The sequence below is a fragment of the Pyrus communis genome, chromosome 1 (genome assembly GCF_963583255.1).
Source record: "Pyrus communis chromosome 1, drPyrComm1.1, whole genome shotgun sequence".
Classification (NCBI taxonomy): Eukaryota; Viridiplantae; Streptophyta; class Magnoliopsida; order Rosales; family Rosaceae; genus Pyrus; species Pyrus communis.
In genome coordinates, this window is record NC_084803.1 from 26,415,076 (window position 1) to 26,437,425 (window position 22,350).

Consider the following 22,350-nt stretch of genomic DNA (forward strand, 5'->3'; position numbering starts at 1 on the left):
TTAAGTCCTTACCTTTTTGCATTGGTAATGGATGAGTTAACGGGATATATTTAAGATGATATTCCTTGGTGTATGCTTTTCGAAGACGATATAATGTTGATAGATGAAACTCAGGAAGGGGTAAATGCGAAACTTAACCTTTGGAGAGAAGTGTTGGAATCTAAAGGTCTTCGCTTAAGCCGATCAAAGACAGAATATATGGAGTGCAAGTTCAATGCAAATAGAGGCCAAAATAAGTTAGGGGTGAGGATCGGAGATCAGGAAGTATCAAAGAGCGACCGCTTGCGCTACCTAGGATCTATCTTGCAAAAGAATGGAGAATTAGATGGAGACCTCAATCATAGAATACAAGTTAGAAGGATGAAGTGGAAGAGTGCATCCGGCGTTTTGTGTGATTGTTGTATGGCACTGAAGCTCAAGGGAAAATTTTATAGGACGATAATAAAACTGACGATGTTGTATGGCACGAAATGTTGGGCGGTGAAGCATCAACACGTACATAAAATGGGTGTAGTGGAGATGAGGATGCTTCGTTGGATGTGTGGGCATCCGAGAAATGATAAGATTAGGAATAAGGATATCCGAGGTAAAGTAGGAGTAGCTGAAATTGAAGGAAAGATGAGAAAAAATCAGGTACGATGGTTTGGACATGTGCAAAAAAGGCTTAGTGACGCTCCGGTTAGAAGATGCGACTAGGGGACAGAGGTTCAGGGTAGAAGGGGTAGAGGAAGACCTAGGAAAACTTTGAAAGAGACTCTAAGAAAACACTTAGAGTACTTGGATCTAACGAAGGACATGACACAGAACCGAGCGCAATGGCGTTCTAGGATTCATATAGCCGACCTCACTTAGTTGGAAAAAGGCTTTGTTGTTGTTGTAAAAGAAAAAAAAAAAAAAAGAATTGTAGTATATTCATGTCATACTTTAATTATAAATATGAAAAATTATAATAATAGTTAAAATGTGTTATAAATAGGTAAAAGTTAGAGAGATAACCTTTACTAGTGATAGGAGTGAAACAGGTGTAAAATATCACATTGTAACTATAACATAAGGGGATGACAAATAAAAGAGGGATGGATACTGATGTTATTTATCTTTCCTTTACTATCTGTGTATTTTGATAACAGTCGGAGCGCTTTATTTATAGAGCAACTCCAAACATATTAATTACACCATTTGAAAAATATGATCTCCTTCATTTCCAAAGTCTACATTACTATGCGTGGATATTGAAAAATTTGTGTGGGCATTCATTAATCTGCCAACATTTTCAACATTGCCAATGTTTTCAATACTGCCAATGTTTTCAACATTCCCCCTTGGATGCCCACATATCAACATTAGTTGCCTCGTTAAAACCTTGGAAAAACTCAGTGGGAAAAAACCTTGGAAAAACTCAGTGGGAAAAAACCATAGCGAAGGAAAAATAGTACTACTTTATCTGGATTGTTGATATAGTGTAAAGTATGCTTATGTTGCCTCATTAAAACTTTGATAGGAAAAACCCAGTGGGAAAAATCCTAATCAAAGGAAAAAGAGTACAACATGCATGTATCATGGATGCTCCCCCTAATTCCGCATTCTCCAAATTTATCTGATCTTTGCACTTACTTCTGAAACATGCACTTTGGTAAAGATTTGGTGAACAAATTTGCCAGATCTTCATCAGAACGGATTTATCTGACTTCAATAACTTTAGCCTTCTGAAGCTTATGCGCACTGAAAAACTTTGGAGATATATGTTTAGTCTTATCACCCTTGATGAATCATTCTTTCATTTGGGCAACAAAGGCTGCATTGTCTTCATGGATGACAGTTGAAGTGTCTGTCTTTGAAGATAGACCACATTAATTCCTAATATCATGGATCATTGATCTTAACCAAGAACATTCACGACTTGCTTCATGTAAAGCAAGTATTTCTGAATGATTTGAAGATATAGCAACTAATGTTTGCTTTGTTGAGTGTCATGAGATTACTGTATCTCTATTCTTGAACACATATCCAGTTTGTGAGTGGGGTTTATGCGGATCAGAGAGAAAACGAGCATATGCATATCCAACAATGACCTGGTCATTTATAGATTTCTCTGAGTAGAAGAAACTCATGTCTGTTGTCCCACGAAGGTATCGCAATACATTTTTTGACTCCCTTCCAATGACGAATTGTTGGAGCAGAGCTATACCTTACTAACAAGTTGACTGAAAAGGCTATATCTGGTCTAGTACATTGTGCTAAATACAGTAAAGCACCTATTGCACTCAAATATGGTACTTTTGGACCAAGGACCAGTTCATCATCTTCTTTTGGACGGAATGGATCTTTCTTAATGTCCAGAGAACGAACGACCATTGGCGTGCTGAGCGGATAAGCCTTGTCCATGCCAAATCACTTTAGGATTTTTTCAATGTATGGTGGACCAAAATTCCGCTAGCACAATGCTCGATCTGCAGGCGGAGACAAAATTTTGTTTTTCCAAGGTCTTTTATTTCAAATTCGCTTTTCAGATATTCAGCAGTTTTATTGAGCTCTTCAGGGGTTCCAACTAGGTTCATATCATCGACATATACTGCCACTATAGCAAATCCAGAGTTGGATTTCTTAATGAACACACAAAGGTAAATGACATTGTTGATATACCCTTCTTTGATCAAATACTTACTAAGACGATTATGCCACATTCGTCCAAATTGTTTCAGCCTATACAATGATCGCCTTAATTTGATTGAGAGCATACCTCGTGGTTTGGTAGTTGTTTCAGGCAACTTAAGTCTTTCTGGGACTTTCATATATATATATCATTATCTAAATCTCCATATAGATACGTAGTGATCACATAGGCTACTGCGAATGTGAACATGTCGTTGATGATTATTTCATTCTGATCCCATAATTCATTAGTACAAACATAATTTATGGAGATTTCTTTGCTTTCATGTACCTCTGTTTCTTCATTTACATGTGTCTCACCAAGGACATTTTCTTTTTCTGAAAATACAGAATCATGAATTATGGATTTGTCATTCATTTTCTCTTCTTGAATGATTTCATTTGGATTCAGTTGTGCCCTCGTCTTTCTCTTTCGAGGGGTTGAATCTTTTGAACCTGGAGGTCTACCATACTTCAGGTGTGCACCAGATGAATCATTTGATGCCATTTTATTTTGTCCAACAGGGACATCAATTCTTGCAGGTGCATTTGCAGCTAGTATATATGATTTTGTCACTTTCATAGCATCATTAAATGCATCTGGCATTTGATTGGCAATACTTTGAAGATGAACGATCCTTTTTACTTCATTTTCACATTGAATGCTTCGAGGATCAAAATGAGATAACGTGGGAACAACTCATGTCAGCTCTTGCCGTTCTTATGGAATGGGCTTTTCTGCCCCTAACGACGGGAATATTGTCTCATCAAAGTGACAATCAGCAAAATGAGCTGTAAACATATCACCTATCAAGGGTTCCAAATATCTAATGATAGATGGTGAATCAAAACCCACATAAATTCCCAGTCGGTGCTGAGGCCCTATTTTAGTACGTTGTAGTGGTGCAATAAGTACATAAACATCATAACCAAAAACTCGTAAATGTGAAATGTTTGGCTAATGCCCAAACATGAATTGTACTGAGGAGTATGGGTGGTTGGCTATAGGTCTTAATCGAACCAATGATGAAGCATGTAAAATGGCATGTCCCCATGCAGAGACTGGCAATTTTGTTTTCATGAGCATAGTGCGGGCTATTAACTGAAGCCGTTTGATCAATGCTTCTGCTAAACCATTTTGAGTATAGACATAAGGAACATGGTGTTCAACATCAATGCCCAATGTCATGCAGTAATCATCAAAAGTTTGAGACGTAAATTCACCAAGGTTATCAAGTCGGATTGACTTAATGGGGTAATTTGGGAACTATGCTAGCAACTTAATTATCTAAACAAGAAGTCTCGCAAAAGCTACATTCCGAGTAGACAGAAGACAAACATGTGACCATAGGGTAGATGCATAAACCAAAACCATAAAATATCATAATGGTTCACAAGATGGTTGAATAAGCCCACATATATCCCCTTGAATTCTTTGTAGAAATGATGGGGATTCAGCATCAATATTTAATTGTGATGGTCTAATTACCAACTTCCCTTGAGAACAAGTCTTGCAAGGGTTATCATTTGAGATAGCAATGTGTCTATTCAATAATGGATGTCCATTAAAGTTGATAAAGATCCTACGCATTATGGTAGATCCTGGGTGACCCAGACAGTCATGCCAAAGCATGTAAACTTTTGAATCAATGAACTTATGGTTTATGACAGTATGTGATTCAACTGTCTTTACGTATGTATAATACAATCGACCCGTCAAACCATACAACTTCTCCAATATACGCTTTTGGGTATCATTGGAGGCAATGCATAGATACTCCACATTTTCTGCACTTTTCGTTTTAATGTGGTATCCATTTAAACGTATGTTTTTGAAACTCAACAAATTTCGAGTAGATCGAGTAACGTACAACGCATTTTGTATGGACAATATTGTTCCATTTTGTAACATAATCTGAGCTTTCCTTGAGCACATTTGAAGGGCCGTATATTGTTGTTACCCTTACTTTTGTAAGCATCAATCTTGAGAAATACTTTCGATCTCGAAGTATTGTATGCGTGGTTGCGCAGTCTGCAAGACAAATATCTTCTCTGTTTCTCATGTTTTGAGAATGACCATAGTTTTTATCTATGCTCTATGAGTAAGGGAATCATAGTTAAAAGCAAGTTATAACAAGAAATTTAAACACCATTTTTATTGAATTTGAAGTGCTATTTTTGAACTACAAGTTTAGTACATCAAACATAAACAATTTAGTCGGACCAGTATACTTCATTCTCCTTTTCTACAATAAAATCTGAGACATCTAGGTGGGTTGTATTCAACTGCCCTAATAAGTCACACACTGGATCAGGTATATCCATTGGTTTAGCCTGGTCGAGAAAATTGGTCTCGACACCCTTCTCCTTGATGGAGGCTTGATATAGATTCACCAGATGTTTTGTGGTACGACAAGGACGCGCCCAGTGCCTATTGCCATCACACCTATGGCAGGCTCCTTCAGAGTTTCTAGAAGCATTGTTCATATAAGCTTTGCCTTTGTGGCAATTCACATTTTTAAAGCTCGGTCCTGAATTATGCCTTGGAAACTGGTTGTGAAACTGGACACCATGATTTTTTGTCTTTCCTGTTCCACGATCCTCACCTGCGGCTACATCCTCATTTATGATTATTACCATCAGAGAATGTGGCGTTCACTTCGAGGGAAGCAGCATTCACTTCGAGGGAAGCAGCATTCACTTCTGGAAATGGTGCATATCCAGTAGATCGGGACTGATGATTTTTCATCAGGAGCTTATTATTTTGTTCAGCTACCAGGAGCACAGATATCAGCTGGTTGTATTCATGAAACCTCGCTCTCTATACTGCTGATGCAGGAGCACATTTGAGGCATGAAAGGTGCTAAAAGTCTTTTCCAACATATCTTTCTCAATGATGGTTTCCCCACAGAGTTTCATCTAAGAGCCAATTCTAAATATCGCAGAATTGTACTCAGTCACTTATTTGAAATCATGGATCCTTAGGTGAGTCCACTCATAACAAGCTCCTGGAAGAATCACCGTTTTTTTGTGATTGTATCTGTTTCTCCATGCATTCCAGAGAGCTAACGGATCTTCATCCGTTAGGTACTTGCTTTTTAGTGCTTCATCAAGGTGGCGACGAATAAAGATCATGGTCTTCGCCCGATCTTGAGAAGATGCACTGTTCTCCTCCTTGATTGTTTCTTCAAGATTCCCTGCTTCCAAATGGATCTTGGTATCCACTACCCAGGTAAGGTAGTTTTTCCCAGTAATGTCCAGGGCAACAAAATCAAGTTTTGCCAAGTTTGTCATTTTTCAGAAAGAAAAATAAGATGTGTAAGAACTTGGAATAATATGTATTCTGGAGGTATGTAGTGTTAGAACTTCTGGTTCTTATAAATTTTTCATTTTGATCTTCAGGCCAAAATAATAAGCACTCGAAACTTCAAGCTCGAGATTTACATGATGAATGAGGAGGGCGATTGTATCGCACCATTCTCATTGAAATAACATAACATAGGATGTGCAATTATTTCGCACCACTTAAGTAACAGGAAGATTTAAATACGCAGAGAAGGGTGGGCGATTATATCGCACCACCTAAAATTACAATGAAATTAAATGACAAGCAAATTTAAATATGCAGGGTAGGGTGGGCGATTATACCGCTCCACCTAAAATTTGCAATAAAATTAGATATGCAGTCCAAGATAGGCGATGATACCGCACCATCTTGGATTGCAATAAGATTAAATTTGCAGTTCAAGATGGGCGATTATACCGCACCATCTTGGATTGCAGTAAAATTAACATAAATAAACACTGGGTTAGTAATCAAGATCTACACCAAACAAGAAATCAAAGATATATGTAACTGTTAAGTTGATAACTAAAAGCAAGCATGGTGCAAACGATTCTTCGTGAGAGTATATCCAGCAGTTGAGGCAGAGTAAGAAGATGAACAGTAAAATACTTAGAGGAAACATTTTTTTTCTTTGGTTCGGCGAAGAGAAATGAGAAATGAGAAATGGTTAGATTTTAGAGAGTCATGCTGATAACGTGTTATAAATAGGTAAAAGTTAGAGAGATAACCTTTACTAGTGATAGGAGCGAAGCAGGTGTAAAATATCACACTATAACTATAGCATAAGGGAATGACAAATAAAAGAGGGACGGATAATGATGTTATTCATCTTTCCTTTACTCTTTGTGTATTTTGATGGTAGTCGGAGCGTTCTATTTATAGAGCAACTCTAAACATATTAATTACACCCTCTGAAAAATATAATCTCCTTCATTTCCAAACTCTACATTACTGTGTGTGGGTATTGAAAAATCAGTGTGGGCATTCATTAATCTGCCAACATTTTCAACATTGCCAATGTTTTCAATATTGCCAATGTTTTCAACAAAATTCTATTTATGAACCAAATTTTGAGTAGTTTTTCAAATTTTTCAAAAAATACAAGAGGGCAAAGAATTAAAAATAATAAAAAAGAAGGGAAATTTTATTTGAACCCATGTAACTTCTTTCTACACCCAACTTACTCTCTTCACCCATATTATTTTTTATTAAAGAATTAATCTCTCTTTAAACCCAAATTTATTACCTAAACTACCATCTCAAACCCAATTCAAAATGTTAAGTTATCTTTGCCCTCATTCTCTTTATAAAATAACATCTATAATTGAATTTTTTTTTCTTCTTCTAAAAGAGGCGTCATTGCCCCCACCCCACTCTTCCCACTAGCATTTCCATGACTACTTTTTTTCTTTCTGCTACCAAACCCAACCATTTGCCTTTTTTCTTTCCACTGATGTGCATAAGCAACAAATCAAACAATTCATCCCCTTAAATTTATCAACAAGTAAGGAAGTTTATAATCTAAGACCATTGGTAAGAAGTTTATCCTTGAAATTTTCCAATTACTAGGTATGGATATTTGAAAATATGGAAAACACTAAGATTTTAAAAACCAAAAAGACCCTGCAATTAAAAGAAACCAATTATCAACTTTTCCAACGATAAGCAATTAAACTTGCTTGTCTTGATTCGAGAATTACAGGAAGATTGTTATAGCTAGTTCCCTTTTTCACATTACCAATTTTTCCACCGTGAGTTCTAAACTTAAAACATGATAGAAAATAAACTTAAAAAAAAAAAAAAATTTCAACATATCTATCAAAACATAAGCTCTAAGCTTGAATTATCTAATCACAGTGAGGATGGAATTTTCATATATTTACTCGAAAAATATAAACTTTCATCAATAGAAGTAACATGTTGAAAGTACACAAGCTCTTAACTAGAATTATTGTAAATTTTTCATTCTTTTACTAGAAGAATATAATTTGTAGTAGGGGCCTGATCTCACCACATGTTAGATTTAAATCGATTAAAAATAGGGAGTTTTAACGAAACACTCTTAGTACTGTTCACTTTTAACGAAAAACCACATTTTTACCTTTCCCTGGTACTATTCACTATACTTTTATTTGTCATTTTTCATTAAAGCTAAAGTTTTTTTTTTTTTTGGAATTTTCGTTAATTTTCCTTTAAAAATATGATGTGTTAAGGTGTTAAGGTCCTTGCAATTCTGCAAGTATGCACTAAAAGACCTATTACTTGTAAATGAAGTGATAGGTGGCACTATAATAAATAGTTACATTGATGCCAAATGGAGTGATAGGCAATTAATAATTTAAATTGAAGTTTCACACTACCTCAGCCGCCGAAAAACTGTTGTGCAGCAGCCACCAGCAGCCCAGTGCGTCTGCGTCTGCGTCTGCGTCTGCGTCTGCTTCTGCAACTCCAAGAGTCAGTTTCTTGTTGCTGCAATTTTCTGTTGAATTAAATGAAATGGAGTTGAATTGAATGTTTCTCTGTTTGATGTTGGTTGATTGAGTGAAAGAGCTGTTAATAATAGATAGTTTGGTTTATAGAATTAGAGGAGGTAGAAGAAAATGGAATGGCTAGGTTTACGGATTTTTCAAATTTCCTGGAAACTCGAATCCATCTCTCGCTTTCTTTTACATATTTTTACTGAATTATGACAGGATTTTCTGTTGATTATTTCTTTAGTTGTTTTAATTTTAGATGACAGTAAGATGAATCCATGAGGGTGGATTCAAATAAAATACTCCATTAGCTACTCGACCACAAACCCAAACCCAGCTAACAAACTTCTTTTTCTCAGGGTTGATTATCCGGTTTAGGGTTTAGGAGGCGACTGTGAAAAACCCTCTTCAACCATGGCGGCTGTCAGCACAACCCCTAAAATTTTACCATCACCGGCAGCTACCATGTCCTCTGTCAACATCCCCAACACCTCCCAATCCCAGCTCCTCTTCCGCTCGCATTTGCACAAACCCAACATGCCAAAATTTCTAGTTTCCCGGCCCAATCTTCACAACACTTGTAATCCCCACATTCTCTGCTCTCAAACTGACAACCCCAAGCCTACTCCCCGACCTGATTACATCCCCAACCGCATCTCTGACCCCAACTATGTCCGCATCTTCGACACCACTCTCCGCGACGGTGAGCAGTCCCCTGGTGCCTCCTTGACCGCAAAAGAAAAACTCGACATCGCCCGGAAGTTAGCAAAGCTTGGGGTTGACATAATTGAGGCTGGTTTCCCCGCCTCTTCCAAAGACGATGGCGAGGCTGTGAAGATGATTGCAAAAGAGGTTGGGAATGCAGTTGACAAGGACGGTTATGTTCCTGTCATTTGTGGATTGTCAAGGTGCAATAGAAATGATATTCAGACGGCATGGGATGCTGTGAAGTATGCCAAAAGGCCAAGGATTCATACTTTTATTGCGACCAGTCCCATTCATTTGGAGTATAAACTGAGGAAGAGCAAGGAGCAGGTGATTGAAATTGCAAGGAACATGGTCAAGTTTGCCAGGGAGTTGGGATGCGATGACGTTGAGTTTAGCCCCGAAGATGCTGGGCGGTAAGGTTTTTGCTTTGATTCGACCATATGTATCTTTAAGCATGTGTGTGTAGTGTATTGTTGTGTAATCCATTGTTTTTATTTTTATTTTTTAATAATGCTTATGTGTTGTGACCTGCTATTTGAGCCTGATTTGCCCATTTTCTGAATCGTGAAGTTCTTTCTGTCATGCTAATTTTTATTTTTTCTGATATAATTCATTTCATTTTCTTGTGTTTCTAAGTATAATTTTCCTTTTCTTCGTTGTCCCATACCCTACCAGATCCGAAAGGGAGTTTCTGTATCAGATTTTGGGTGAAGTTATAAAGGTTGGGGCAACAACCTTGAACATTCCTGACACTGTAGGTTATAATGTGCCAGATGAATATAGTCAGTTGATCGCTGACATAAAATCTAATACCCCTGGAATTGACAACGTTATCATTTCTACTCACTGCCAAAATGATCTTGGACTTTCTACTGCCAACACTTTAGCGGTATGCATTTGTTTATGTTTCGGTGTTCTTATTAGGCTCCTACTTAATAACACAATTCACTCACACCTTATCTCATCCATGTTCAGGGGGCATGTGCAGGTGCTAGGCAACTGGAAGTAACAATCAATGGCATTGGTGAAAGGGCTGGGAATGCTTCATTAGAGGAGGTGAGGGTTACTTCTGCAGCAACATAAATTTGCATACTTTCAAGATTAATTTGTGTCGTTGAATTTGAAAATTTTAACATCGGTTCATATGAAGTTCTTTTTGTAAACTTGATGCCAACAGTATCCATTTTGATTTCATGTTGTTGTTTGCAACAAATAACACCTCCAAGATGTCTGGCTTAGAAATTATTGCTGAGAAGTTGGAATGTGGAATGTGCATCTTCCTGTGGTTAGTGTATGGGAAGGAAACAGTGACTGTTTGGCAAATTGGGAATATCGATGAGTAAAGCTAAATAGAATGGAGGATTTGTGGCATAAGTAAAAGTGGATATGGGATAGTACGGATTGGTGGGAATTCTTATATAGAGACTAATGGGAGCTGGCGTAATCCTTGGGAGGAACTGAAGGATATGAAGATTTTCCGAAATTCTGAAAGTTGGCGGTTGAGAAGTCTTGGAACTGATGTTTTCGTGATTTTGAAATTTTTTTTATGTTCAGGCCTCATTTACAAAGATTCTGATATGTATTCGAAGATATTACAGAGTTATTCATGTCCTATGCTGATACAGTTTAAATAATTCTTCTGGACAAGTTTCTGTGCTACATGTTTCTAGCATCTTACAACATTCTCATTCATCTTGTTACCTAACAGTATTCAAGAATTCACTGATTAATTTGATGCTTTCCTATGTAAATTGGTGTCAAAACTATATGCTCTATGTTATTTGCATTCTTCGTTGGCAAGTATGACTGAACCTTAGAATATCTTTCTGAATATGGCTCCTTAATGTTTCTGGGGCAACATTGATTGTCTTCAAATGTGTTACATTGTTTTATATTGTTTGACTCAGTTCTTAAAACATTTATATGCAATACTCTTCATATGCTCTTGTTTTACTTTATATTACAATTTTAAACGAATATATGTGCAGGTTGTCATGACCTTAAATTGTCGCGGGGAGCATGTTCTTGGGGGACTTTATACCGGAATCAATACTAAGCATATCTATGTAACAAGCAAGATGGTATCTCGTTAACTTCTTTCAGAACTTCAACCAATTACTGCTTCATTACCATAAGTCCTTTTATCAGAGTTTCATACTGAATGATTTGCTTGTTTAGGTGGAAGAGTACACTGGGTTGCATGTGCAGCCACACAAGGCTATTGTTGGAGCTAATGCTTTTGCACATGAAAGTGGTATCCATCAGGTTCTGATAAAAAAAAAAATGTCTATTTGATTTTTGTTTTGGGGGGGGGGGGGGTATTAATCACTCATACACTGTTGTAGACTTAACAAATTTTCTATCTGATTTTCATTACTTTTATAGACTCCATAAAAGTTGTGATAGACTTTCATAGAGTTTAATAAACTTTTACGGACATGTTTTGTACATTCATCTTTCCTATCTTCCCAAAACACATCCATGGTTCTATGGTTATCACCGTCAAAAGTCTTTAAAGTCAAAACTTCTAGTTGAATACACCTCCCGTAAATGTCTTTGCTAATTTCCATGTTTCAGGTTTTATATTGAATTTGTTAGTATGTATTTGTAAAAGGCTTCCTAATCTGTAGGATGGAATGCTTAAGCACAAAGGTACATATGAAATCATATCTCCTGAAGATATTGGGTATGAACGGTCCAATGAAGCTGGTATTGTTCTTGGGAAACTCAGGTATAATGTTTTCTTTTATGCTAATTCCAATTTGTAGTTTTGAATACTTTTTTGCCCTTGTGGCACCTTGTGTTGATAAAAACAACATGCAAAACTAAGTGTTCTGTCCTCCTATTGCAATGATTAATAACCATGTTACATGCTTCTTTATGGCTGAGGTGTTAACTAAATCTTGAGAATTGTGTGTTCGATCTGTATATTTTAAGCAGTCTCTCACTGCATTAAAGCTTCCTCTCTTCTGGTTTGTAAGTTGACAAATTGTTTATTTTCAAGTTTCAAGTTAAATTTCAACACGTAATGGCTTGTTTGATAATATTTTCTTTTTTTGGTTCAGGTTTTCTAATTGAAATTTTATAACAGCGGAAGAAGATTTTAATTTTATTATGATTATTTTGTTTTGCAAGGGGGAGATGGGAGGTGCATATGCATGATTCTATATACTTTTCCTGATATCTCCTGTACATCTGTCATCTCTTTTCGCATCTCTGTTTATAATTAAAACAGATATCCAAAAACCAAAATTGTTACCAAACAAGCCTTGAGTTTTTTCTATTTTAGTTTTGAGAGACTTCGAACCTTCATCTTCCAACTAATTTCATATTTTTTTTTTATTACACTTTCACTTCGGTGTTGACCTAGACTCAGATCAATACAAGGGTTTCAGATTAAAAACCCGAGGTTGGGAGGAAGGACCTGGATAGTTGCGTTTTGGTATATTGTTACATCACCTTGTGATCCTTATATACAAGTTTGTGAAATAGACTACATTTTCTTGTTAATATGAGTTCTTATTGTATAATAATCAACCATGCGTGTCTGCAACCAGGGATGTGCTAGCATGCCTTTTGTTCTCTCAACGTACTGTTCTTTTTTTCACTTAAACATGGATTACAATTGCTGTATTTTACTGGAATTTACTTATTTTATGTGTGCACTACTCATTTAATCCCTCAAAATGTAACTTTTTCTTTCCTTTTTGTTTTGGGTGTAATTTTCTTCTGTAGTGGGCGTCATGCTTTGAGAAATCGACTTGCGGAGGTATGCAATGACTCTTATTCTATGCAAATTATATCCATTAAATTTATTAGTTGCTTTCGCTCACCTCCTTTCTGCTCTTCTTTACTCTTGTTAGCTTGGCTATGAGCTTGAGGATGATCAACTTGCTACTGTGTTTGAGCATTTCAAAGCTGTAGCCGAACAGAAAAAGGTAAATTCAAAGGTGTAGCAGTATCCCCACGTTTACTTCATAAGTATGGTTCTCTATTTGTTAACTTGTAAACTGCAAGGATGAAAATGTTGATTTTGTACAAATATTGGTAGTTGGGGTTTACTAAAATAGCTGGGAAATTTATTGGTAAAATGACAAACAACAGAAATTTGCTTTAAAATATGAAATTGTGAGTGAAGTCTTAGGAAATGTCAAATCAATAAATAATGTATTGATCAAACGTGTAAACTTTTTAAACAGTCCATCCATGATAAATGCATGACATCCACAGGTGAAAATTGTTAAGATGACCATTATATGGAAAATGGTTGGGTTGATTGCTATTGAGGAATTATAAATTCATGTTATTATTGTAAAATTAAGGATATCTGCTATATCATCTAATAAGCCAGTAGATAAGCCTAATCTTAGATTCAAAGTAACAAGAGTTGGACATGATTAGAGCAACTCATTTTCTTCATAAATTTTGGTACTCTAGCTTGGAGTTGGACATTATTTGTTAGCTGTGCAGTCTCTCAACTTAAATCAGACAAGAATGACGGGAATGTAATAAAGGACACCATCCAATATCTTCAAACCTTCACTATTTATACCAAAAAATTCACCTTCACCATCTGCTTGCCTTAACAAATAGCTTACATAAATGTGAATAATCATGAAATATGTTAATATTTGGAAACAGCACATGGCACCAAATTTACATAAGAGGGAAAAAAAACTTATGCAATCTGTAATGCATGTTTGCTTTGCTGCTACCAATGCGTTTCCAGCCACTGGAGGTTTGTGGTGATGTTGGGAAAACAAGGCTTATCTTTGTTTCAACTGTTACAATAGTAGACCGAAATGTTGATGTATGGATCGACATTGTATACATTGGTCAAAATTATATCGTGCTAGCAGCTTTTGACGACATGGACAAGAGATTAGATACCAAAAGAGAGTTGGATATCTATAAACTGGTTAGAGCACAGGAATGGAAGACAAAAGACTTGAACCAAGTAAGGTGCATCAAGGATGAGAATGGAAATGTTCTAGCTATGGAGAATGCGGTTAAAGACAAATGGAGAGCTTATTTTCATAATCTTTTCAATAAAGGACACGACATGAGTACTTCTTTGGGTGAGTTGAGTAACTCGGAAGAGTGTAGAAATTACTCCTTAGAGGAAGTGGTTGTAGCTCTGAAAAAGATGAAGCATAGAAAAGCAGTGGTTCTTAACGATATACCGATTGAAGTATAGGAGGTCTTTGGGAGACAGGTATAGCATGTCTCACAAACTTTTTCAATAAGAAAACGATGAAGATGCCAAATGAGTGGAGATAAGCACCTTGGTGCCCATCTATAAGAATAAGAGCAACATACAAAATTGCATGAACTACAAGGGTATGAAGTTAATGAGTCATACAATGAAGCTTTGGGAGAGAGTAATAAAGCATAGATAGGGGTCTTAGAGAATCAATTCTGGTTCATGCCAAGGCACTTGACTATGATGGCAATCTATCTCTTACGAAGATTGATGGAACATTATAGAGATATGCAAAAGGATTTGCACATGGTCTTTATAGATTTGAAAAAGGCGTATGATAAGGTCTTTAGAGAAATTCTTTGGAGGATTCTAGAGAAGAAATGAGGATGAGGAGCATATATCCAAGTAATAAAGGATATGTATAATGGAGCAAGCACTCCAGTAAGAGCTCACGAAGGACACACTGAAAGCTTTTCCATAACCATAAGATTACACCAAGGCTCAGCTTTAAGCCCTTACCTTCTTGAATTGGTAATGGACGAGTTAACGGGACATATTGAAGATGATATCCCTTTGTGTATGCTTTTGCAGATGATATCGTGCTAATCAATGTATTAAAAGGCGGAGGCATAGTCAAGACGTCCCATGGATAGCCCCGCCTAGGCGTGAGGCGAAGCCTCTTAGGACCCAAATAACTTAATATATATTGCATATATAATTACATATATAGCATAAAACTTTGTAAAACCAATATAATTATAACTAAGCCAAAGCTAATATCTTCTTCTTCATTACTAAGTGTAGTTGTACTTGAAATTATGTCGTATAGTCTTAAAATGTTGTAATTATATATTTTATTGTAAGCAATTATAGTGAACTTCAAGAGAAATAAAGCTGAGTGGCCACAATTATAGGGAGTTTGAAGGGAATTAAAGACAGAATGTCGCAATTATAGGCAGTTCAAAAGGAAATAAAGGAGGAAATAAAGGCTAAGTGGAGCTATTATAGGGAATTTAAAATGAAATAAAGATTGAGTGGAGCAATAGAGAATTTAAAGAAAATAATGGCTGAGTGGAGTAGTTATAGGAAATTTGAAGAGAAATAAATCTTGGCTAATCAAAATGCTAGGTGGCAGAATCTGAATGGGCAATAATTAATAAAAAAACAAAAAAAATAAAAAAGAGTGAGAGTTAGACTTTGTCACTAGGATTTGGAGAGAGAAACTCTCTTTCTTCTCTTGAAACTAGAGCGGCACACAGAGGAATGGTAGAAACAGAGGAACGGCAGAAATAGACCTGGAATTAGAAGGAAAAAAAGGCTCAACTAAAAGTTTGGAGGCATGCCCCGACACCGCCTTATGCCTACCCTCACAAAACAAAGCCGAAAACCCAGCAACCCCGCCTCCAAAAGCGCCTGGGCGCGCCTTGAGGCTAGTTTTTTAAAACACTGGTGCTAATAGATGAAGTGCAAGGAGTAAATGCGAAGCTTAACCTTTGACGGAAAGTGTTGGAATCTATAAGTTTTTGCCTAAGTAGGTCAAAGATAGTACATGGAGTGCAAGTTCAGTGGGAATAGGGCTGCAAATGAGATAGGGGTGAGGATTGGAGCTCAGAAAGTACCAAAGAGTGAATGCTTTTGTTATCTTGGATCTATTTGCAAAAGAACAGAGAATTAGATGGAGATCTCAATCATAGAATACAAGCTGGATGGATGAAGTGGAAGAGTGTATCGGTTGTGTTGTGCGATCGTCATATACCACTAAAGCTTAAGGGAAAATTTTATAGGACGACAATAAGACCAACAATGCTTTATGACACAGAAAGTTGGGCGGTTAAAAACCAACACATACAAAAATGAGCGTAGAGGAGATGAGAATGCTTTGTTGGATATGTGGATGCACGAGAAATGATAAGATTAAGAATGAGGATATTGGAAGTAAAGTAGGAGTGGCCACAATTGAAGATAAGATGAGAGAAATCAGTTAAGGTGGTTTGGACACATGAACCAAAGACCTATAGATGCTCCGGTTAGAAGATACGACTATGCGACAGAGGCTCAAGGCAAAAGGGGTAGAGGAAGACTTGGAAAAAGACTTTCAGAAAAGATATGAAGTACTTGGAGCTTGGAGCTAACAGAAGACTTTGGCGCATAACTATGAAGCATGGATACGTCATTCTGGTCGTATATCCCGTATCAGGTATTTGGTTGATACAATACGCACCAGATACGTACAGATACAGGTTGGATACGTATCTGGATCAACAGATATGGTTTTGATCCAATGAATTCGTGTATCTTACTACAGGATACAGGTGTCCTACATTCGGGATACAACTGTCCTACATATGGGATATGGGTGTCCAAGTTTTGAGGATGAAATGAATGACAAAAACCAAGAATAGCAGCCCATCTGAACAAGGCAAGAGAGGGAGAGAGAGCGGCGTATCTACCATTGGAAGCAAAAGGAGCTGACTGCAGCAGACCTGTAATGGTGCGGTTGTTAGGGTTTTTGTTTAATGTTAGGTGGTCTTTTCTTTTAAACCAGGCCTAATTTTTCTTATGGTGAGAAAACGAAGGCCCAACAAAAATAAGCTTCAAAATACTATATTATAATTTATATCTATAAGTGTACCTCATAGATCATCCTTGTAAAATATTAGCCAAATCGGAAATATTCGAGATATCTAATTGAGTTCAAAGAAATTGACGAACACTTTGCTCTCTAAGAAACATTGAAATTTTATTGTAGTAATTATATAGGTAAATGGTTTCGGATTGAATTGAATTTTTGTATGGATGATCTATGAATCGAATCGAGACTTACAAAATTGACAGTATAGATCATTGAAGTTTGACATAGAGTGGGTCCCACAACTAATCCCCTTTTTTTTCAAAAAATGGGGATTCCTTCCCTTAAGAGGCCCCTATATATATATATATATATATAAAATTGTTGCTGCATTGTATCCTCATTTTTTAAATTTTGCCGTATTGCCGTGTCATATCGTATCACCGTATCCATTTTCGTGCTTCGTAGCTGAGTGCAATGGCGTTCTAGAACTCATACAACTGTCCCGACTTAGTGGGATAAGATTTGGTTGTGGTTGTTTTGTATTGCTTCTTATTTTAAGTTTTCTAAAAATCCGATGCAAGCACCATTAAGACAGTAAACTTGTTGGATAGGCATATGGATATCATCGCAGAATAGAAAATTAAGCGATTATGGTAAATTTTTTCTTGAAAGACGAGAGTCTGAAACATTGGAATCTGCATAGGAACCGTCCAATTGATTAAGATGCTCAGTGAAGATGGATTTTGGACCGAATAAACTCTGAAACATATGAATCTTTAACATATTTAAATCCTCGTTTTGGTGCTTGAAGATATTCTTGTTTTAACTCTTTTTCCACTGTTGGTATCCCAGATTATAACTGATGCAGATCTCGGAGCACTGGTGCGAGATGAAGTTTTTCAGCCAGAAGTTGTCTGGAAGCTTCATGATTTACAGGTTTTTCGAGATAGTGTTCTACCATGTTCATTATCTGCCCAATGAGTTTTAAGAGTTGATCATCTCTAATTTATTGGACTGGATGCTCAGGTTACCTGTGGAACTCTTGGTCTTTCTACAGCAACTGTTAAACTAATTGATGCTGATGGGAGAGAGCATGTGGCATGTTCAGTTGGAACGGGTCCAGTAGATTCGGCTTACAAGGCTGTTGATCTCATCGTGAAGGTTTGATAAGAACATTAGTTTTCACTATTGCAAGTTGACATGTCTGCTTCGATGAGTTTATGACTCGATAAAATTTGTCACCGAAGATGAAAGATGGACGATGATTAGAACTTTCGTTGGAAGTACTTTCAATGTTGGACATTCTTTATATTATGAACTTTATTTTCCCAGAAGCTGTACATGTGCTACCACACCATTATATACCTGTGTGTTGTAAAGCAGTTTGTTTACCTTTTGCATAGCAGGAACCTGTAACGCTTGTTGAGTACTCTATGAATGCGGTCACAGAAGGAAATGATGCAATAGCAACTACTCGTGTTGTAATCCGACCAGAAAACAAACGTATGATTACTCATGCTCACACTGGAGAATCAGTTCAACGGACATTCAGGTTTGGTGTCTATATGTTGGCTTATTTTCAAATACTTTCCTCTATTCGCGTATTAACAGAATGAAATTCCCTATTGTCCTCTGGTGGCAGTGGAGTTGCAGCAGGAATGGATATTGTTGTCTCTAGTGTCAAGGCATACATCGGCGCATTGAATAAGATGATAGGTTTCAATGAAAGGTCGCCAACAAAGATTCCAGCGGAACAAACGCCAGTGTCTGCATGAAGAGTGGTCCGTGCAATTTACATGTGATTTGTAAGCTCGCAAATCATGGTTCCAGTTGGTATCTTGTACAAAGATGTCTAGAAATTCACTTCAGGGACGACCTACATTGGCTCAATTGTGTATGCAATGTTTTGGAAGAGGAATTATTCGGAGATTTTGTATCATTGAAACTGTTTTTTGTTATGAATTTTATAGTTTCGATTGCGAAAATAAAAATCTGGCCTTGTATCATTGTAGTTCTCTGACGTGTATTCCAGTTCAAGATTTCTCCAGCTCGGGGCCGTAAGTATTTCAGGATTTGGTTTTGAGACCCCAAATGTCACCGTTGCACTACAACAGTGACCTTCATGTGACATCCTGTGTCAATGAGATGAAATAAGAACATGTGAACAAAAATTATAGATGCTTCTAATTCATAGGTAAGAGGCACCAAGTACCTGTACCATATATGTTATTCTCTAAAAGTACAGTCGCTGGATTTGAATTTTGAGCAGTTGGGATTGAATTTTCCGTTGAGAATTCAAGTGGGGGAAGAAAGTAGGAAGGCCCAGAACGCCAATTCTGATTACTTGAAATATCTAGGCAGAGCTTTCAGTTTCGACAGCCAGAATTGTCAACCAGATGTTATAAAAAGCAATATTTAGCATAATTATAAGTGCTTGAAAATCCTATATTGACTGAAAAATTGCTCGAAAATATAATGTTTACCGCTCACACTACGGCCAGTTAAGAAACTTTAGAATAGTACAGTAGCACTCAAACATTAAGGGCTTGTTTGAAGTGCTTTTAAAATGATTAAAAGTGTTTTTGGTGAAAATGTTTGTGTAACTAGTTCTTAATGAATATGCAAGTGAATCTTGAAAAAACACTTCAAGTGCTTTTGGAATAGAAAAACATTTTCTCTAAAAGTGCTTTCAGACATTTTAAAAGCACTTCTAACGTTTACCGCTCTCATTTTGGCTTCTTGAACCGAAATATTTAATTTTTAAATATTCATTCGAGGATTATTCCTAGTAAGCTTAGTCGGAAAGCGTAAACCTCTATGATTACTCCAATCTGGTTCTTGAACATGTTTACCAATCGTTGTATGTTGCGCTCGCGTTCTTGAGACCAAAATGCATGACTATGTAGCATTAGGTGCCCCACTCAATCACAAACGCGGTCTTCTCTTTATCATGTCCGTACATGGTAATCTGATTGTAGCCTGAGTACGCGTCCAAGAAGCTGAGCAATTGGTTTTGAGATGTTGAATCCACCAGTAGGTCGATTAGGGAACAATGACTTTGCTGAGAAGAAGGTAGAAATGGAAAACCCAGTAGAGGAGAATGTAAGAGTTCCACAAGATATTTAAAGATATTTCAAGAGACATTTGAGTTTTTGAATACGGACTGGTTTCTCTCTAGATCAACGAAATCAATGGTTGCAATCAGTTGAGAATATTAAAGGAAATTTCTTGTTTTGTGTCCATACGCAATAAAGGCGAACTTCATCATTTCGACCTTTATGGCACGACACTCGAGATCACACGTCTGAATTCATCATTTCGACCTTTATGGCACGACACTGAAGATCACACGTCTGAATTTGAAATGTCTCCACTACTCCACAGAACAAGATCGCCATATGAAGATAGAAGAATAAACCGTACGTATTTCAACTTATTCTGAAAGGCATAGTCTTTGGATAACTATCTATCCTCAAGGGGAACAAGTTCATTTCAAATACATAGTTAGGGGCAATTGTGGAACTATAATTTTCGAAGGCTGGAGTAAAGCGGGTCGGAATACCGTTACCTCATAAGTCCGGTAATAGACTCAACAACTCTGACAGAGTTGGATTAATGGAGATAGCAAAAAGACTTTTGAGCAAATAGATTAAAAGATGAAAAAAGAACCCCCAATCCCTATCCCGTAAAAGGCAAAACGTCACTGCCTTCGCTTCCACCTCACCAACAGTCATTAAGGTAGTCTCCTTAAGGAAACCAACTCCGAAGTATTGCAACAAAAAGCTTTTCAACCTGCAACCAGGAAATATTACGATTTGAAGTTATAAGATGACTGTTTGTCAAGCAATTTTTCTAAAGTTTTATAGAATATGTAAAAATGGGCGAATGATAAAGCGCCATGCGGGTGGTCTTTATTGGAAAAAAAAAACCTCATAGATTTTGCAGGTAAAAATTGATAGGGGAAAGCCATAGAGGAAAATTGAACCTCCGTGGGTATCCTTTTTCATGGCCCTTGCTTGCTTCGTTTTTTAGTCATGTTTTCTGTTGAGTTCGTGTGTAGAGTTCCGGTGTGGTATCCAACTCGGATGTCTTCCACACCACCACGTTCTCCTTGTTGTTTGCTGTTTCCGATGGTGTTGTTCGGGAATTTCCCGAACGTTCTTTCCGATGGTTGGCTTCTCTCTCGCCGACTGTCTCTTGTTGATGGCTGTGTGCAGGTGGCGCCTGTGGAGGCGATGATCTGTGATGGACGGAGGATCGGGTGGCTGGCTGATTCTCGGATCGGCAGTGGTAACCACAATGGATGGTTCTTGGTTGTTTGTTTTTGTTTGGGCTTCACTGTTGTTGGGCTCTTTTTCTATGTTTTATTTGTTTTTAGGCCCGTTCTTTGTTTGTTTCTAGGAATAAATTGGGCCTTTATTTGGTTTGTAAGTGTGTGTTTGTTTTAATAAAAGTTCATCGTTGGCAATAAAAATAAAATAAAAAATTGAGAGAGGATCCTTGCCTGATCCTCCAATCATATTCGTTAATCATATATCGTGTGGCTAATTTTCATTAAGTACTGTTTATATTCGATTTTAAATTAAAAAAAAATTACAATGATTTTTTACCGCACGATGTACAATGAACTGCAAAGAGGATTCGACGAGGATTTGTAAAAATTGGTAGATGGGGTCATCACTATTCACTGATCTTTTAGTGTGGATAAAGACTTGACTCCTTAAGATTGAAGAGGAGTTTTTCTTTATGATTCTTTGTAATTGATTAACAAAACTTTGTGCTTATATTTGAAATTATTCATATTATAAATAACTATGTAAAGATCATCTTTATAAAAGATCAATTAGAAATAAGGTCATTTAGTCAAGTAATTGTAACAAATAGAGAGACTATCTGGATATGACATCTAAATGAAGCTGTCAGGTTATACCAAGTCTAGTGCACCTTTATTGCTTAGTTTTAGTAACGCTTACAAGCTTGCACATAGGCAGTTCATAATTCTTTTAGTGTATTCGTTCATTTGCTTTTATATAATTGATGACTAAAGGATCTCACATTTTATTGGTTTATGCAAAAAGAATCTTTACATAATATGTTATAATATAAATATTTTTTATCATAAACATAAAATTTCATAAATCCATCACGTAGCTCATTCATTAAGTGGCCAAGTTTTTTTTTTTTTTTGGAACGAATTAAGTGGCCAAGTTGATTCCTTAGTTTTTGGTCAATCACCGTCAAAGTCTTTGTGTTAGTTGTTTGATATCATTGTCATGGTCTGTGGGACCAAAGAAGCATTAAACAATAAGCATATTCATGTGAAAAATCTGATTGAGACACAAACCTACCTCCTTACTCGTCTAATAAAATGTATAAACCTTTAATCGCGTAAATT

General features: G+C 36.7%; 2 protein-coding genes across 2 annotated transcripts; one reads left to right on the plus strand and one right to left on the minus strand.

Moving 5' to 3' along the window:
- Nucleotides 1–4,866: 4,866 nt before the first annotated feature.
- Nucleotides 4,867–5,946, minus strand: LOC137725331 (uncharacterized). Its single transcript, XM_068463980.1, has 3 exons — nt 5,655–5,946; nt 5,290–5,424; nt 4,867–5,258 (listed from the first exon to the last, which is right to left on the minus strand). The coding sequence occupies exons 1-3, from the start codon at nt 5,944–5,946 to the stop codon at nt 4,867–4,869; spliced, it is 819 nt and encodes a 272-aa protein (XP_068320081.1).
- Nucleotides 5,947–8,329: 2,383 nt separating this feature from the next.
- On the plus strand, nt 8,330–19,016 carry LOC137737315 (2-isopropylmalate synthase 1, chloroplastic-like). Its single transcript, XM_068476760.1, has 13 exons — nt 8,330–8,452; nt 8,832–9,593; nt 9,856–10,069; nt 10,156–10,236; nt 11,169–11,261; nt 11,359–11,445; nt 11,811–11,911; nt 12,916–12,949; nt 13,044–13,118; nt 17,808–17,891; nt 17,982–18,116; nt 18,362–18,507; nt 18,598–19,016. The coding sequence occupies exons 2-13, from the start codon at nt 8,887–8,889 to the stop codon at nt 18,728–18,730; spliced, it is 1,890 nt and encodes a 629-aa protein (XP_068332861.1). The 5' UTR covers nt 8,330–8,452; nt 8,832–8,886; the 3' UTR covers nt 18,731–19,016.
- The last annotated feature ends 3,334 nt before the right edge of the window (nt 19,017–22,350 follow it).

What these genes read in the sequence shown, in the direction of transcription:
- LOC137725331 (XM_068463980.1), bottom strand. Translation starts at nt 5,946, where the DNA reads ATGACAAACTTGGCAAAACTTGATTTTGTTGCCCTGGACATTACTGGG. An exon ending in GGTGATTCTTCCAGGAGCTT is followed by an intron (nt 5,425 to 5,654) that starts GTTATGAGTGGA and finishes TGCTCCTGGTAG; the next exon opens with CTGAACAAAATAATAAGCTC. An exon ending in GAACGCCACATTCTCTGATG is followed by an intron (nt 5,259 to 5,289) that starts GTAATAATCATA and finishes ATGTAGCCGCAG; the next exon opens with GTGAGGATCGTGGAACAGGA.
- LOC137737315 (XM_068476760.1), top strand. Translation starts at nt 8,887, where the DNA reads ATGGCGGCTGTCAGCACAACCCCTAAAATTTTACCATCACCGGCAGCT. An exon ending in ATGAAAGTGGTATCCATCAG is followed by an intron (nt 11,446 to 11,810) that starts GTTCTGATAAAA and finishes CCTAATCTGTAG; the next exon opens with GATGGAATGCTTAAGCACAA. An exon ending in CTGTTGATCTCATCGTGAAG is followed by an intron (nt 18,117 to 18,361) that starts GTTTGATAAGAA and finishes TTTGCATAGCAG; the next exon opens with GAACCTGTAACGCTTGTTGA.